Source organism: Sander lucioperca, chromosome 19, assembly GCF_008315115.2.
Source record: "Sander lucioperca isolate FBNREF2018 chromosome 19, SLUC_FBN_1.2, whole genome shotgun sequence".
Classification (NCBI taxonomy): Eukaryota; Metazoa; Chordata; class Actinopteri; order Perciformes; family Percidae; genus Sander; species Sander lucioperca.
The window spans coordinates 24853613-24872376 of record NC_050191.1 but is presented as its reverse complement, the minus strand read 5'-3'; the positions used below and the strand labels follow the sequence as shown (position 1 = coordinate 24872376).

At 36.8% G+C, this 18764-nt stretch overlaps 1 protein-coding gene across 1 annotated transcript in view; it reads right to left on the bottom strand.

Annotated features, from left to right (window-relative positions):
- Window positions 1–11660, bottom strand: part of ube2j1 (ubiquitin-conjugating enzyme E2, J1) — a 69231-nt gene extending 57571 nt beyond the window's left edge. Inside the window, exon 1 of the mRNA XM_031318589.2 lies at window positions 11286–11660. Within this exon, the coding sequence (XP_031174449.1) occupies window positions 11286–11316 (31 nt within the window). The 5' untranslated portion in view covers window positions 11317–11660. The remainder of the gene's footprint in view (window positions 1–11285) is intronic.
- Between the last annotated feature and the right edge of the window lie 7104 nt (window positions 11661–18764).

The window sequence follows — 18764 nt, the reverse complement described above, 5'->3', positions numbered from 1 at the left end:
TTCTGCAGTTTGACAACAAATAAATGCAGCAGCTCCTCAAAAGCACCAAAAGGTGTCCTGTCTGGTTTCCAGGCTGCTGAGTGGAGGGACGGGGGCTAGCTTCGGATACGTCCCAGGAAAAGCTGTAACACTAAGCTACTGTAAGCTATTTATTGAGTTTCCTCCAACTCTAATTGAGTATACAGTTAATACTCAATTGAATTCCCTCTGCAAAACAGTGTAGCATATGTCTCGGGCTTATTGTGAAAGGTAAAAACGGAAAGAATGTTTCTGGCATACGCTGCCATTGTAAAGGTTGAAAGGAGTAATAAAGTTTGCTGACGTACAGTCTGTAGTTGGGACAGCAGCCTCCGTGTTGTTGTTTGGTGATCCTCATAAGTAAACACTACTTGTGACAAAAACAACAGTTCGAAAAAATATATTGACATGCGAAATAATCGTCCCTGGTGTGCAATGGTCTTTAATCTCACCTCTGATATTTTTGATTAAGAGCTACTGTCGGTACACGATCCGTTCTGCACATGCGCAAAATGTTCGCGCATGCGCGGTTGTACGAGGATTTACGACACTGCACGATCTGTTCCACGCTTCCGGTCGACAGCCAAGCTAACGTTAGTTTAGCTAACAGCTAATTCGGCTAACTGCTAGCTGAGACAGCATGTAATAACTTTAAAAGACCCTCAAAATAAAACTTGAAAATAAACGTTGACATATATAACACCTAACATATATAACAGCTGTTACGTCAGTTCTACTTTACTTGTGCTCATTTAAAATACAATCACTCAATACTTGTCTTTATTGTTATTACTGTGAAGTCTTAATTTAGCTGTAGCCTGCTTTTCCCATTACGTTTGAGTTAACGTTATTTTAGACTGAATCTAGCTGTCAGCTAGCGGTTAGCCGAATTAGCTGTTAGCTAAACTAACGTTAGCTTCCCGGTGGAGGCTAGCCATAGGCTAGCGTGGAACAGATCGTGCAGGTCGTATGGATACGTAAAACAGTATTATCTTGCGCATGTGCAGAACGGATCGTGTACCGACAGCTACTCTCTGGCGAAGCCACAAACCAGAAATGTAAGACTCAAACTATGATGTCATCAGGTTACTAAGCTGCTTCATAGACAATGAATGTGAAACTAATTTTGTAGAATAAAAAAAAACAAACAAATGAGGTTTATTCTATGTTAGCATTTTATTTCTGAAACAGAAACTCTACCCGTTACCTCTGAACATCCCCCTGGGTGTTCTCAGTGTCATCTTTCAAATATTTCTCAATTCATTGTTTTTGGAAAAGCTCCAGACATTATATCAGATGACATCACAAATTTGAGTTTTTAGATTTTGGAGAGAGTTGTTCATGTTCACTGACATTTTTAACACACATGTATGAATTCCCAAATTGCCCATAGTTCCCCTTTTGCTATAATTCAATGTACCAGACAGTTTTTGCTCCCATAAGTTTATTCATATGTGAACTTTAAGGATAGCACTGTTTAAATAGTGCATTTCTTTGTAAAGCATGCAGTAAATTCTATAAGTTCTATAATACTTTCTGGTTATGATACATCTTAAAATCTCATACATCTCAAATAGGGATCTTCAGTGAATGGATTGGACAATGCTGTAAAATGTCAGCAGAAAAAATTATATATTTATTGCGTGTAAAAGTAGTTGATGCAATTGCACTTTTACATAGCCCTTTTGGTTTTTGTACATTCAAAACCCCATTTACTAATGAGGAAGTTGTGAACATATATTGGTTAGTAATAGTAATTACTGTCAAATAATGTTTATGAAGTAAATCCCATGCACTTATAAGAAAAGTCTGTAGATATATTGGTGTTGCTTGTTATTACTGTCAAATGAAGTTTATATAAAATAAACATGTATGTACATATAATGGAGAGTTGCTTGTTATTACTGTCAAATAATGTTTATATAAAGTAAACCCCCTACTTCAATGAGGAAAAGTCTGTAGATATACCAGATAGTTGCTTTTAAGTTACTATAAAACAATGTTTATATAAAGTAACCTCATATATTAATAGTAAAGGTATGTAGATATATTGGAGAGTTGCTTCTAAATTACTATAAAACTATGTTTATATAAAGTAAACCGCGTACAATAATGGTAAAAGTATATATATATTATATATATATATATATATATATATATATATATATATATATATATATATATATATATATATATATATTTAATTTATATTATATATATATATATATACATATATATATATATATATATTGGATAGTTGTTTGTAATTACTATAAAGAACAGTTTATATAAAGTAAGACCCCATACAATAATGAGGTACAGTCTGTAGATATACTGGATAGTTGCTTGTTATTACGGGCAAATAATGTTTATATAAAGTGAACATCCATACAATAATGGTAAAACTATGTGTATATATTGGATATTTGCTTGTATATATAAAGTAAACCTCGTATATTAATGGTAAAGGTATGTAAATATATTGGAGAGTTGCCTTTTATAACTATAAATGAATGTTTATTTAAAGTAAACAACATACATTAATGGTAAAAGTATGTAGATATATTGCAGAGTTGCTTGTAAATACTCTCAAATATTGTTTATATAAAGTAATGACTATTATTACAATGTTTCTGGAAGGTATTATCCCATTATCTTCTCTTTTTTGTACAGTAAAAAACAGTATTAAACAGGAATTTACCGTAAATAGATTGGATAATCATAAAATAAATGCCTAAAGGAGGGTATTTGAAAGTCATTTTACATAATTTTTATGTGTTTTACATCCAGGAATCTGTACTTTAACAGGGAGTTCTTGTGGATGGATTGAATAATCTTGTGAATCTACCAAAGAAAACCGTATGAAAATAAATTAAATTATGTAATTTTAAGGTATTTCTGCAATATTTCTTAGTTTTGATAAAGATTTATACAGTTGTTTAACATTCTAGAAATGTTTTATAACAAGAATTTGTTTTAATTCTACAATAGTTAGACTGTAAAAATACAGAAAATATTTACAGGAAATTTCTGTATTTAAAAAAAGAATTTTTCTGTAAAATAATGTAAGGTTTTTTACTGTAATTTGACGGTAAGTGTTTGGCAACTTTGCTGCCAGACTTTTTACCGTTTTTTTACAATTTTTTTTTTTTTTACAGTGTGGGTAAAGGGTGTGCAAGAGCATTTAAAAAGCCCTTATCAATGGAATTCAGATAACATGACTCATCATAACCAAAAAAAGCTCAAACCTTCTACTTCTCCCAAGTGGAGTTAGAAATATGAATGAATGCTTATGCAGAATATGAACATATATTTAAGAAAAAGAGCAATACAGCTGCAACTGCCCTGACCGAGTCAATGCGTGAGTATTAAAATACAATTTAAAAAAAAGAATTATCAAGTTCTATATAGAGTATTCCACTTATTCAACATCTGTGCGCATGCACGTCTTCATATTTATTCAGGTCAAACTTAATAGGCACAAAACGCACTTGGCAGCAACTGAAGATGAATTAATTATAAAAACATACATCACACATGTATAATTGCAAGCAATTCTGATGTTGTTTAGCATTATAGTAGTGGAATTTTCTAAGCAAACAGAGTAACTTTTTCAGCTATCCTAAAACTGCCTGTATTTATTATTGTCTTTGAAAGTAACATTAAATCCACTTATGCATAAGTCTCCAAATTTGTGCTTGGAGAAATTCAACCACCATTTTAGCCAATCGAAAAAAAAAAAGCAGAGGCCCAAAAAACAGGAGGGGGACCACCACCACTCACAGAGGCTGAAGAGATGGTCTTCAGTCAGAACCATGGGTGACCTATGGCTGAGGGCATCTCTGGTGGAAGCTCATCTTAGTTAGTGCTAGCTCACTATCCCACCCATCATCATGCACACTGGTTTTCTATAGTGGTAAATCTTTGTAGGCCTAATTGATGGCTGTTCTTCTTCTGGTTTATTCTTGTCCTATAGACATTATCTATCACAATCTATTTTAAGGTGACTTAATTCACTTATTAATTTGAGAAATTGTGATGTGGCCTGCATTGTTGTAAAAACTAAATTTGTATTATGTTGGGCACTTATCTTCATCTTCTACCAGTTACAGATGGTGTAGTCTCGCTTTGCCAGACCTTCCTCCACCGCGGCGCTGCGTAGAAAGGTCTGGCGAGTCCACACAGCATTCCGGGATGGGAGAAAAACATGCTCTGGTTTATTGGCATTTCTTTAAACCAATCACAATCGTCTTGAGCGGCGCTAAGCGCTGTAGGGCGCCTCTGCAAAATAGCCTTGGGAAGGAACTTGTTTTGGTGGAACGTGCTTGTTCAAAAGTTGTTTTAGGCGTGCAACAGAAAACTCAGATTGGACAGATGGTCTAGCTAGCTGTCTGGATTTACCATGCAGACATCTGAGGAACAGTTACCCATAGTCCTCATAAATCCACCGGAGTTTAAAATGTCAACACAAAAAAAGCCCAAGGCAACGGATATTCAGCCTAAATGAGTGAAATCCGGCAGAATTTCCGTCGGCAACGGAGCAATCCCACAAGTGGAACGTCGGGGATATAGACTACAGATGGTGTAATCTCTCTGGTGGAGCCTGCTATAAAAGACCATGCAGCTGCAAATTCTCCTAAAACTCCACAGTTCATAATGGATTAGAGAGTAGAACACAAAAGAGTTAAACATTTTCTTACAGGAGGACGATGAAGGCACATTGTCAGCTGCCACAGGGGAAGATACAGAGAGGCCTATTGAGATTTACACCTTACATCTAACTGATGGTATACAATGATAAAACTTGCACCTTATTTCTTTACACATAGCAATGCTGGGTGGGGATTACGAGGAAGAGGGGCCATCCATTTCCACAGCTCAACTTGGCTCTGTAAATGTTCAGTATTGGCCCATGGCCTACAATGAAATTAAGAAGGCCAGGCACTGTAAAACTCTTTGTAATTTTCTATTTTCTATAGCTCCCTGTCAAGCAGCTGTACAGGTAGGGGCGGGAATCACCTGAGGGCTTACGATGCAATATCATCATGATACTTATGTCAAGATACGATATTATTGCAATTTTAAACATATTGCAATATTCAGCGATATATTGCAATTTAACTTAACTTCAATTTTTTTCCAATTTCAAATGATGAATGAAACTTTGTCAACATCTGTTTTATCTAAATAGATACATTTCTCTGTTTCAATTTTATTGCTGCAAAATGGAATTGTCAATGAGACAAACTGACCAACACGTAGATAATAATAGTTATATACAGTGATGGGAATAACGCCGTTATAAATAACGCCGTTACTAACGGCATTACTTTTTTACAGTAACGAGTAATCTAATTGATTACTCTTCCCATCTTAATAACGCCGTTACCGTTACTGCCAAAAAATGCGGCGCGTTACTATATTTTGAGCCGTTTATTTCATCAGACCAACTATCGCTGTGTCTGAGCCGAGAGACAAAGACTTTTTTTACTGTTCTTCCTTGGTTAGTGGGCAGTGCGCGACACAAGCGCATAAATGCTGACGATTGGCTGAGGTTGAGTAAAATGTCATGTTAAGCCAATCAGAGTTGGGCGGGTGTTCGAAACCTAGAGATTGGCATGGTTTTATTTCAGTTACCCTAATAGCTGGTTTGATTTGCATTGAGAGATGATCTTATGGAAAGTACCCCATGCAAATCTCTAGGTATGGTGAAGGGTATGTGATGATGTGGGGCTATTTTAATTCCAAAGGCCAAGGGAACTTCATCAGGATGCATAGTATCCTGGATCCATGAAATTACTGGCCTTTAAAAATAAAAATCTGCCTGCCTCTATGGGAATTTAAACATAGGGGTGTACTGACTTATGCCCCCTGTATTTTAAGGAAGAACATTTATTTATTTACGATACATTATTCATTCACAAAGAAAATTGGTGTCCTTAAAGAATGGATTTTTCCTCATTTTTTTAATTAAGGCATTAAGATCAATTTGCAAAAGATGATTTTTGTATTCCTCTTTTTAGTCAACTTTAGCATGGGTGTCCTAATTTTTTCACATGACTGTATGTATCCTGTTGTACATTTGCCCTCTTATGGACATAATGTGCAAAAATAGATATAACAAATAGTTCAAAGCAATGTTTTTTTTTTTTTTTTTTTTTTTTTAGAAGGAACATTCGTATCATCGTCATGTTCGGACAGTTTTTTTTTCCTTTTTTGAATACACTGTATTATTTGGCATTGCATTATGTTCAGTGAGGAATTGGTCCAAGGTAGTTTAACAAGTGCCTTGAACAGAAACTCCAGTGAGATCTATAATACAGTAATTGTGAAACTCTGAATATTAAAACTGAAAACTGAAACTTCCAAATCTAAACCAATCTTGTAGCCTATGTATCTGTGGGAACTTAGCACCTGCATGTGTTGCGTACATGTCAATGTGTGTCTGTCCTTGGAGCAAGGTTGTACACCCATAGCAAACTTTAAACTTCTACTCAATCTTTTTTTACAACTAGATAGAGAATAGACCAGGGACCCCCTCATGTACAAAAAATACAAATTTATATATCATGACAATTGAAATAAATTAATTTGAAGACTTTTCACATGGACCATACTTTGATAATCACTGCTCTAATGAGTTCTTGGTTATACGTGGCATGCACTCAATGCTTCTATTATCTTACCAGTAACTTCTTTTCTAGATTTCTGACCATATTCTCAGTTTCAGTTCATAAAAATACATTTTGTCTGGTAACACCTGCATATGAAGAAGTGCTGGCGTAAATGTGCAATACTCCACTAGACCAACATAATAATAATTTTAAAAAAAGTATGTCAAAGTAAGTAAACATATGCATTTTTATTCGCTTACTTGTTCTCAACCTTTTTTGGGCCAGCGCCCCCTATCCATTATCCAGGTCCATTACCCCCCCCCCCCGATCAAATGAAATGTAGGCTAATTGCCCTGAATATTATGATTGATTGATTAGGCCCCAACTTTTGTTGAACGCTTAATGAAGACTTTAAATTTCACAACAATACCGATTTGTAATGCTGCAGTACAGAGTTCATTTAAGAGGATGCTCCGACGTCCCATTTCCTGTGAAGGCAGCACCGAGCTGACGGAAACACTGAAGAAAAGAAGCTACACCGTCTCGTCCACTCCCAGTGGTGTAAACTCTTCTTAAACCGTTTGGCTCTTTGGGGAGCATAGGTCATTCATGAATTTCCTCCAACTGGTTCGGTGTTGGGCGGTCTTCTCTGCTTCCTTCCACAATGTTGTTGCTTTCTTGAGTTCTGCCTCAACAGACCTTTTTCCAGCTGTTTCTTGGTCTTCATGGCTTTCTTTTTCCTTGTGGGTTCCAGGTTAAGGCCTGTCTGGTCATGTTGGAGGGTGGTTTTCTTAAGGTGTGCCCGATCCAGCCCCATTTCCTACGTTTGATTTGGGTTTCAATTTGTTCTTGTTATGTGGTTTGCCAGAGCTCTTCATTTGTAATTGTCTTAAGCCAGTAAATTTCCAGGATGTCGTAGGCATCTGTTAATGAATGATTGGAGCTTATTTGATGGTGCTTTCGTAGTTCTCCAAGTTTCTGCCCCATATAATAAAACTGATTTAACATTGGAGTTGAAGATGCGGAGTTATGGTGGTGTAAACTGGCAGGTTTTAATGTTGCAGACAACTGTTTTTTGCAAGGAGTTTAAATTGCAAACTTAAAACAAAACGCACCCCAAGGGCACCTCAACGCCCCCCTTTCCAAAATATTGCTTCCAGCATCCCCCCGTCATCCTCTGAACACCCCCTGGGGGGCTGTACCACCCCCGTTGAGAAACATACACCTGGCTACCACAGTTTAGTAAATAACTCCCAAACGAATTTATGTAAACCTTAAATGTGCCATGTAAGTTTGTAACACAAACTGAATGGCTGGTCTAATAGTAACTCTACTCTCACTGGTGGACACTAACAGTGAGTATATGTTTACATGATGATGCCAATTTAGTTCATTCATCGGAGCATTTATCATTATCATCTGCTCATCAGAAATGGAAAATAGGAGCGACAATAACATGTCAAATTTTCTGCATTACCAGTAAACAGATTTTTACTTTCATCACAGCGCAGATCGTTGCTATATTGTTAGTAATGTCATATTTTTGGTAAACTGATTAACTGCTGCTGACGTAACTCCAGTTGATAAACACACCTGGGCACAAAAAGTTTTTTGTTCTTGTTACAAAACATACTGTGATAGAAAACAGAAACCTGAGAAGGGCGTTCCATGTCATAGTATCCCGCTTTCTTTTGTAGAAATCCAGGTAGCATATTTAGGTTTCTTAAAAACCAGGATTATTCAGGTTTCATAAAAAAAAAAAAAAAAAAAGATAGGCCATCTATCTTTAAAGGTTACAGTTACGGCTCAAAATGACAACAGAAATAAACAAGTTTGCGGATTTCCCATATCTAAGCAGCTGAAATCAACTACCATTTGTCTACGGAGGTGATTTTTGTGTTAGGACGTTCACTGTGATTCGGTCTAGATATTCCCATAATTTGATCATAGCTGGGATATTATTCTCAATGTGAACACTCTCACTGACAAGGTTTATTGTCATGCACTATTATCACATACCTATCATACCTCAAACTCAGACTGTTTTCATTTGCTTTTCTACTGGGTTCAATCCCCAGACTCCCCAGGATAACTCTAGGTGGGAAAGTGGAGCAGCACTTGTCCCTCCCTCATTACCACCACTGAAGTGCCCTTGAGCAAGGCCCTTAACCCAAATAAAAAAAAAAACGCTCCAGTGGAGCTGCTCAGTGGCTGCCCAGCAGATCAGACTGTGGTTGTACTTGGCAGCTTCCAGGTATGAATGTGTGACTGTGTGAATGTAGCCTTTATCCTCGACGTTCCACTTTCGGGATTGCTCCGGTGACGCGGGAAATGCCGCCGGATGCATGTCTGTTCGCCAATGTCCGTTTCCTTCCGCTTTCTTTGTGTTGGAGTTTTAAACTCCGGTGGATTTCTGAGCACTATGGTTAACTGCTCCTCAGATTAGGGCTGGGCGATATGGAGAAAATCAAATATCACGATATTTTTGACCAAATACCTCGATATCGATACAGCAACGATATTGTAGTGTTGACTATTGGTGCTTTCACAAAATATTTACACAATGAATTTTTGATAAATAATCATCAATAATGTGGATATAATGACTAAGTGGGTAAAGGCAAATAATAGAAAAGTTACAACAGTCTGGTAAGTTCAGAAAATGACATCACTTTACTGGAATGCAGCCTTTAAAACCAAGATAATACACTTATGTCATATTACGATATTATGATATCCAAAATCTAAGACGATATCTAGTCTCATATCACAATATCGATATAATATCGATATATTGCCCAGCTCTACCTCAGATCTCTGCAGATTAAATCCAGACAGCTAGCTAGACTATCTGTCCAATCTGAGTTTTCTCTCGCATGACTTAAATAACTTTTGAACGTACACGCGTTCAACCAAAACAAGTTCCTTCCCGAGGCTATTTTGCAGCGGCTCCGTGCAGAGATTCGCGCCAACCATGACGATTGTGATTGGATTAAAGAAATGCCAATAAACCAGATCACGTTTTTCTCCCATCCCGGAATGCTGTGTGGACTAGCCAGACCCTCCTTTGCAGCGCTGTGGAGGAGGGTCTGGCAAAGTGAGAAGTCTAGTGTGAACGTGACAGCTCGTCGTTGCAAATGAGAATTTGTTATCAATCGGCTTACCTGGCTAAATATAAATAAATGTTGTTTTTTTTTTTTATATCACCCCTTTAGGCAGTTCATTCAGTGCTTTTTCTCATTCATTAATTATCTATATGTCTATGCTTGTAATTTGTAGCATTTATAACACATTTTTCTGTACAGTTTTTTATGTGGTAATATTGAAGCAGACACACCATTCTGTCTGGTTAGTTCTTTTATTAACAGAATGCCAAATATGCACCTTTCTATATAGTTTATTCATTACAATTTGAACACTGTTACCAATACCCTGACTTCCATTAATGTGTTGTACCCTCATTTGCACTTTGCATCTCCATTTGTTTCTAATTTATTTGTATTATTCTATTATGTTTTAGTATGTAATGTATATTTTATGTTACCATGTTTGTAGATATAGTATATTTATCCTATTCATTTTAGTTGTATGTTGTGCATATTTGGCAGAAAAATGTCCCTCAGAATGAATTAAGTTCTATCTTGTCTTGTAATATTTTAACTTGTCTAACAATCTTCCAGCCACTGCAGCTTAGATAGAAAGTCTGTGCTTACTTTTAAATGACGATAATGCTTAATAATGTCTTATTTTAGCACAGTGCAACAATGTTACGTTTACAACATTAAAACAGGGCAAAAGTTTGGGGATTCTCTGCTCGGAAACCATGTCCAAGTAGTCACAAAAGGGCATGGCATACATACAGGTAGTTACTTTAAAAAAAAGTCTTAGCTATAGGCCAAATCTTCCACAGGCCACATCTTTGCAAAATCACAGAAAAACATGTAGGCTAAAGTGCATAAATGTCATGTCGTATCCATTAATGTACCCAGGACCAACAGCAGCTTCATCTTTGTTGAAGTAATCACTAAGAAACAGCATGTTGCTGTTAAACATGGAGTTTTAATTCTGCCTGTGACTCACTTGTTGCTAGGAAAATAACCCGTCTACTGTATATCGCTCAGTAAATATCATTTTTGCAAATCACCACTACCACATCGCTGATCCCAGCTAGGTCATTTGTGTACAAAAGCCTCGCTTCTGCTGTTGTTTTTTTAACTGTATCCCAGTGAAATACTGTTCACAAAAGACCATGACTGTAGCTAGCTAATGTTACACACGAAGACGCGTCCTAAACAGAGAGTAACGTTACAAAACTGAGCACCACGTAGCTCTTTCAGCCCAGCAAGTGAGCTGTGCCAATGCAATTACTATGAAAGCTGAATGAATATAGATGGTTTTTTTCTCTGAATACTAGCTAAAACAAAACAAAGTACCTCCATATGGAGTTCACATACAAATGTAGCTAAGCAGCGAACACAATAACTAAGAAATAGAGTCAATAATATTCAGCTCATGTCAGTGTAGCAGTTTAATTTGGATTTAGTTTGTTCACAATTAGTTATTTAAGAAATGTCAACAGTGAACTGGAACTGTGTCGGTCATGTTAGCAAACTCGCTGACAGCTGCAGAACAACACTTGTAAAGTGAGCTTACCTGGACTCTTGAGGTTATATTTATTCTCCATACTAACAGATGTTGAGCACTCGGTTTAAAGATGAAGTCCTGTTGAGTTAATGTTGCTAACTGGCTAGCTAGCTCCCAGCTACCTACTTAACGTTAGCTTCACTTAGCAGCCCGGCTAGCTTCCTCCGGGTCCTCAAATATGAGCAGAACAGTTGAAAACGTAGGTCGTTCAATCTCCACGATGTTCCAGTACGTAGGTAAACTAGACGATATTTTAAACCAGCCGTCACAAGAACATTGAAGAGTTGTTTCTCAAGTTATCCGCTGTTTCGGTTTTGAAACTGTCTGTTAAATGGTATCCGCGTGACGTCATTTGTGGAAACGTAAACAGGAAGTGACTGACTACTGGCCGTCTTATTATACATCTGCCTTTCTTCCTCTTCTGGGGAGATCTAAGACAGCGCAGGCGTATTATTGCAAGTAATATATCAGAATTAGAATCAGAAAATGTTTTATTGACACAATTAGTACACTTATGTGGAATGTGCCTTGGTGAAAGGTGCATACATAAACAAACAAACATTAAACATTAATATAAAATAAACAATGAATACAGAAAAAAACAAATAAAAGTACATACAAAGTAACTATTGCATAAGAAAAAAAGCTGAATGGGTTGAGTGCAAAATTGCAAAGAATATAAAGTATATGCAATGGGCGCTACTGTCGCACTAAATGCTTGCTATCACATGCCCTTCACCATACCTAGAGATTGGCATGGTTTTATTTCAGTTAGCCTAATAGCTGGTTTGATTTGCATTGAGAGATGATCTTATGGAAAGTACCCCATGCAAATCTCTAGGTATGGTGAAGGGTACGTGATGATGTGGGGCTATTTTAATTCCAAAGGCCAAGGGAACTTTATCAGGATGCATAGTATCCTGGATCCATGAAATAGCTGGCCTTTAAAAATAAAAATCTACCTGCCTCTATGGGAATTTAACATAGGGGTGTACTCACATGGTTTAGATATTAATGGCTGTGTGTTGAGTTATTTTGAGGGGACAGCACATTTACACTGTTATACAAGCTGTACACTTAATACTTTACGTTGTAGCAAAGTGTAATTTCTTCAGTGTTGTCCCATTAAAAGATATAATGAAATATTTACTAAAATGTGAGGGGTGTACTCACTTTTGTGAGATACTGTATGTATATATATATATATATATATATATATATATATATATATATATATATATATATATATATATATATATATATATATATATACACACATACTGTTCATAGGCCTAATATACAGTGGGGGTGGGAGGGTTACAACCCCCCCAATTATCGAAACTGGCCAGTGCAACCCTCCCCAAAAACCTATTATAATTTACTTTACATAATTAAAGACATTTGCACCATAACTTGATGTAGAAAAGGCACAAATTATTGCAGAAAAAAATCACCAGAATGCAGGAAAAGAAGTGTTTGATATGCTCAAAATTTCAATTTTGCTCAAAAGTGGAGATCTCAAACCCCCCCGCCCCCAATGTTGAACCCAAAGTTATGCCCTTGATATATATATATATATATATATATATATATATATATATATATATATATATACACTGAACAAAATTATAAACGCAACACTTTTGTTTTTGCCCCCATTTTTCATGAGCTGAACTTAAAGATCTGAGACTTTTTCTACGTACACAAAAGGCTTATTTCTCTCAAATATTGTTCACAAATCTGTCTAAATCTGTGTTAGTGAGCACTTCTCCTTTGCCGAAATAATCCATCCACCTCACAGGTGTGGCATATCAAGATGCTGATTAGACAGCATGATTATTGCACAGGTGTGCCTTAGGCTGGCCACAATAAAAGGCCACTCTAAAATGTGCAGTTTTATTACACAGCACAATGTCACAGATGTCGCAAGTTTTGAGGGAGCATGCAATTGGCATACTGACTGCAGGAATGTCCACCAGAACTGTTGCCCGTGAATTGAATGTTCATTTCTCTACCATTAGCCATCTTTCTTTATTTTGGATAGCCCCTTGAGATGTACCATCTCATTTTCAAGGGGGTCCTTTCAATCAGTGTTAGAAAATAACAACCAGAGCCACACATGCTCAAAACATGACATTACACAGTAACACATATAAAAAGAAAGACATCACAAAAATTGTGAACTCAACAAACTCAACAAGACATCATTCACAGTATGCTCCCTCCCTCCAAATCCACCACCTCCCCAAATTATACAATAAATTACATGGTTACATTGACAGTAATAAGTAATAAGTCCTCATAAGCTGTTCATATAATAATAATAATAATAATAATAATAATAATACAGCATTATAATAATACAACATTCAGATAAGCCCAAAAAAAAAAAAGAAAAAAGAAAGAAACCTCAATTAAAACATGAACATGGTATCTTTAAATATAAAAATAATGCCGCTTTAAATGAGTGTAACGATGTAATAGATTTCAATGACAATGGAAGGTTATTCCAGTCCATAGGAGCTTCATGACAAAATGCTCTTCTCCCAATTTCCCGATGTATTCTTGGTATAGCAAAAAATGGATGGAGCAAGTGTCGTATGGGATAGACTGAGATGTGTCTAACAAAATATTGTTGAAGATAAGGGGGACATTTATTGGCATAATTAATGCAACTAAAAATAAACATAAACCAGTGGTACCTTCTTCTTTCTTTAGGTTGGAGCCAGTCCAATTTTTCATAGAGCGTACAATGATGTGTCATAAATGGAAACCTTAAAACAAATCTACATATGGAATTAAATAAAAGATCTAAAGCATTAAGAGAAGTAACACTTGATATGTGGTAAACAATATCAGCATAATCAATTAGTGGTAATAAAAGTTGCTGTGCAATGCGCTTTCTTGTATCAAATGTAAAGCAATCAATTGAACGGTACAACTGACACAAACATTGTTTGACTTTCTTAACTGTAGCTTCAATATGAGCATTAAATGATAGCTCAGTATCTAACCACAAACCCAGGTACTTAAATGCATTTACATTTACAAGAAAACTTCCATCAATCATACAGATTTGTAATGAATTCGTAGTAACTTTAGATGGTCTCAGTTTAACAACATTTTAACTTAGTGCAAGTTTTTTTTCTCGTTAAGTAAAAGGTTGTGCTCTCTGAGCCAATTCTGTACAATAATAAAATCCGATTGTAATGCATTCCGTACCTGGTCCTTCTGGTTATATGATGTATATAGAACTGTATCATCAGCATAAAGATGAACATTACAGGATAAACAAATACTGGGCATATCATTAATATAAACAGAAAAGAGAAGTGGCCCCAGTACAGAGCCTTGGGGCACACCTTTACCTATAACTAAACTAGTGGAGCGTGTATTTTGTAATGCAACATATTGACGCCTACCATGTAAATAGGCATTAAACCATAATAACGATCTTTGACTTAAGCCAATCGAATACAATTTATCAAGGAGTAAATAATGATCAACTATCAAATGCTTCCGAAAAATCAATAAAAATGGCTCCAGTATATTTTCCTTGATCAAATGCTGTATATACATCCTGTATATACATAAAGTTGAGAAGAGCTGTGGTAGTAGAGTGATTAGGTCAGAATCCAGACTGTGCTGTTGGTAGGATATCATGTTCTTCAATAAATTCACTTAATTGCATGAAAATTAATTTCTCAAATATTCTTTGGACTGTACATATAATAGAAATAGGTCTGTATGTTATTCAATTCATCTGGTTTTCCACCTTTGAATACAGGCAACACCCTAGCCATCTTCCAAATGGGTGGAAGTGAGTTTGTATTTATAGATAAATTATATAATTTTGCCAGGGGGAACATCAAGATATGTGATGCATATTTTATAAATTTAGATTCCATTTCATCAGGTCCAGCGCCAGTACTCAACTTCAATTTTGCTATAGTTTGGTAAACATCTATAGGTGAAATCAGTTTAAAAGAAAAAAGATTTTGAGGCAGGGGGTTTTTGAAAGCTGCATGTGAATATGGGGTTTTATTAGCTTGAGAGACTGCAACAAAATATTCATTAAAAGTTTGTGTAATTATTGCGGGGTTCTGTATAATTTCATTATTGATATTCAGTTGATTAATTCGCCCTATTTTGTTATGGTTAAGTAAAGTGTTAAGTTTATTCCAGAATTGTCTTGGATTCTTAAACTCTCTATTTAAGCTATTTTTATAGTATTCTGACTTTGCATTCCTTGTTTTAGTTTTACTACTATTACGTAATTGTCTATATATTTCCCAATCACTCTGGTTTCAGGTAAGGCGGAATTTGGCCCAAGCAACATCTCTTCGCTTAAACAGAGAAATCAGTTCTGAGTTAATCCAGGGAAGACTAGTCCCTTTTACTCTGACTGTTTTAAGTGGAGCATGCTTATTGATCGCATTCATAACTTCACTGTAAAGGAAGTCCCATGCATCATTAATAGTAGGTATAAGCGAGAGGCGCTCCCAGTTAATATTGCCCATGTCAACATTAAAAAGGTTTACATCAAAATATTTACACTGTCTGAATGTTATATCTTTAGGGTGTGCTTTAGACATTTTAATTTTCCACACACAGTATATTACAGAGTGATCGCTTAAACAATCTGACATGACTCCGGAGGATAATATCCTTTCATGGTTGGTTACAAGTATCCAATCTATTAATGTTGATGATTGTAAATTTACTCTAGTAGGTGTATTAATCAGTTGTGATAAATTCACACTACTAATTAGATTTCTGTCTCCTGCTGAAGATCGGTCAAGCCAATTGCTGTTAAAATCACCTAGAAATATACATTCGTTATTCTTTTCTAAGGAGCTTAGGGTTGCCAATATATTCTTCATAGAGCCAGAAGGGGCTGGGGGCGGCCTGTATATATTTCCAATTGTAAGCGATTTATTTACATGAAATATTATATTAACAAAAACACATTCAAAATCAATTGGGCCAATTTTAGGGGTAGAATGCTGAGAACACAAATTGGAACTCACATAAGTGACCACTCCACCACCTCTTGACCCTCTATCAACCCTGTATAACAGGTAACCATCCATTTCAATATCATTATTAGATATGCCACTATGTAGCCATGTTTCAGAGACTGTAATAATATCAGGTTTATTATGACTTGCCCAGGCTCTTAGAAGATCTATTTTCTTTATATATTTCTTCTAATATTTAAATGAATTATTTTAAGGCCTTTATAGGAATTAAAAGCCATCATTATTATAGAAACTTGCCATCAACAACAATAGGGTTAAGTGGTGAAACAAGTGGGGAGCACACTGTACATTTAAAGACATGCATAACATAAAAACAAAGACAAAACATAAAAAGGTAAGCATGTATGTACAATTTAGTGATGGTATAGATCCAGACTACTTTCACAAATATATCGATGCATTAATGAACTAATCCATATATATTTACAGCAATTGTGACAGATAGACAAACAAAAAAAACAAATCGAGTTTATGTCACTCATTTACGGCAGCCAGAACTATGTGCTGCAAACAAAACAAGTGTGTGATCATAAACACATTCTTATCGAGGGGAAAATCAAAATCAAAATCAAAACAGGAGACGCATAACGTTACTCCCCAAGTATCAGCTGGGTCAGAAACCCAATCAGCTCCTTCGCTCTTCTCAGGAACATTAATGAAACGGAGATTGTTTATACGGCTCCTGTTTTCAGCTTCATCCACCTTCTCTTTTAGGTAAGCATTCTCCTCCTCCAATGTGTGCACTCTTGTTGTTAAGTTATCTACATTGTCCTCATTACTACTCACTTGCTGCTCAAGCTCAGATATTTGGTCTCCAAGCGATGATAAAGCACCATGAATATTGTTGAGACTTATCTGCAGTGGTTCGATTTTAGAGTCGATATGAGCAGTCATTTCAGCCTTGCTCTGTTGGATGGCCTCCCAAATTGTTTGTAAGGACATCTCAGCCATCTTGAAATTTGGGTTCAGTCAGTCTATCCTTTAAGGCTGTTCAGGATATATTAGACAACAATGAGAGCTTCAGATGTACATACAGTTGTTAATTGAGTTGTTCTGTCGATTTAGGATTTGCATTAAGTCATATAATCAAAAAAAAAAAGTAGTAGCCAGCGATCCTTCAGAAGCCAACTAGGCAGTTGCGGCCATGTTGTGCCTAAGGTGTTGTGCCCATCTCCAAAGGCCTTTCAGAGAATTTGGCAGTACATCCAACCGGCCTCACAACTGCAGACCATGTGTAACCACACCAGCCTAGACCTCCACATCCAGCATCTTCACCTCCAAGATCGTCTGAGACCAGCCACCCGGACAGCTGCTGCAACAATCGGTTTGCATAACCGAAGAATTTCTGCACAAACTGTCAGAAACTGTCTCAGGGAAGCTCATCTGCATGCTCGTTGTCCTCATCGGGGTCTCGACTGCAGTTCGTTGTCGTAACCGACATGAGTGGGCAAATGCTCACATTCGATGGCGTCTGGCACTTTGGAGAGGTGTTCTCTTCACGGATGAATCCCGTTTTTCACTGTACAGGGCAGATGGCAGACAGCGTGTATGGCGTTGTGTGGGTGAGCGGGTTGCTGATGTCAACGTTGTGGATCGAGTGGCCCATGGTGGCAGTGGGGTTATGGTATGGGCAGGCGTATGTTATGGACAACGAACACAGGTGCATTTTATTGATGGCATTTTGAATGCACAGAGATACTGTGACAAGATCCTGAGGCCCATTGTTGTGCCATTCATCCACGACCATCACCTCATGTTGCAGCATGAGAATGCACGGCCCCATGTTACAAGGATCTGTACACAATTCCTGGAAGCTGAAAACATCCCAGTTCTTGCATGGCCAGCATACTCACCAGACATGTCACCCATTGAGCACGTTTGGGATGCTCTGGATCGGCGTATACGACAGCGTGTTACAGGTCCTGCCAATATCCAGCAACTTCGCACAGCCATTGAATCAATCAACAACCTGATCAACTCTATGCGAAGGAGATGTGTTTCACTGCGTGAGGCAAATGGTGGTCACACCAGATACTGACTTGTTTTCGGACCCCCCTGGACCTCCCCAATACAGTAAAACTGCACATTTTAGAGTGGCCTTTTATTGTGGCCAGCCTAAGGCACACCTGTGCAATAATCATGCTGTCTAATTAGCATCTTGATAAGCCACACCTGTGAGGTGGATGGATTTTCTCGGCAAAGGAGAAGTGCTCACTAACACAGATTTAGACAGATTCCGTGAACAATATTTGAGAGAAATGTACAAGAAATGAGTACAAAAAGGCCTTTTGTGTACATAGAAAAAGTCTTAGATCTTTGAGTTAAGCTCATGAAAAATGGGGGCAAAAACAAAAGTGTTGCGTTTATAATTTTGGTCACTGTATATATAAAATGATAACTTGAAATGTCAATGGTCAAAGCAAAAGCAAAAAATCACCATTACCAT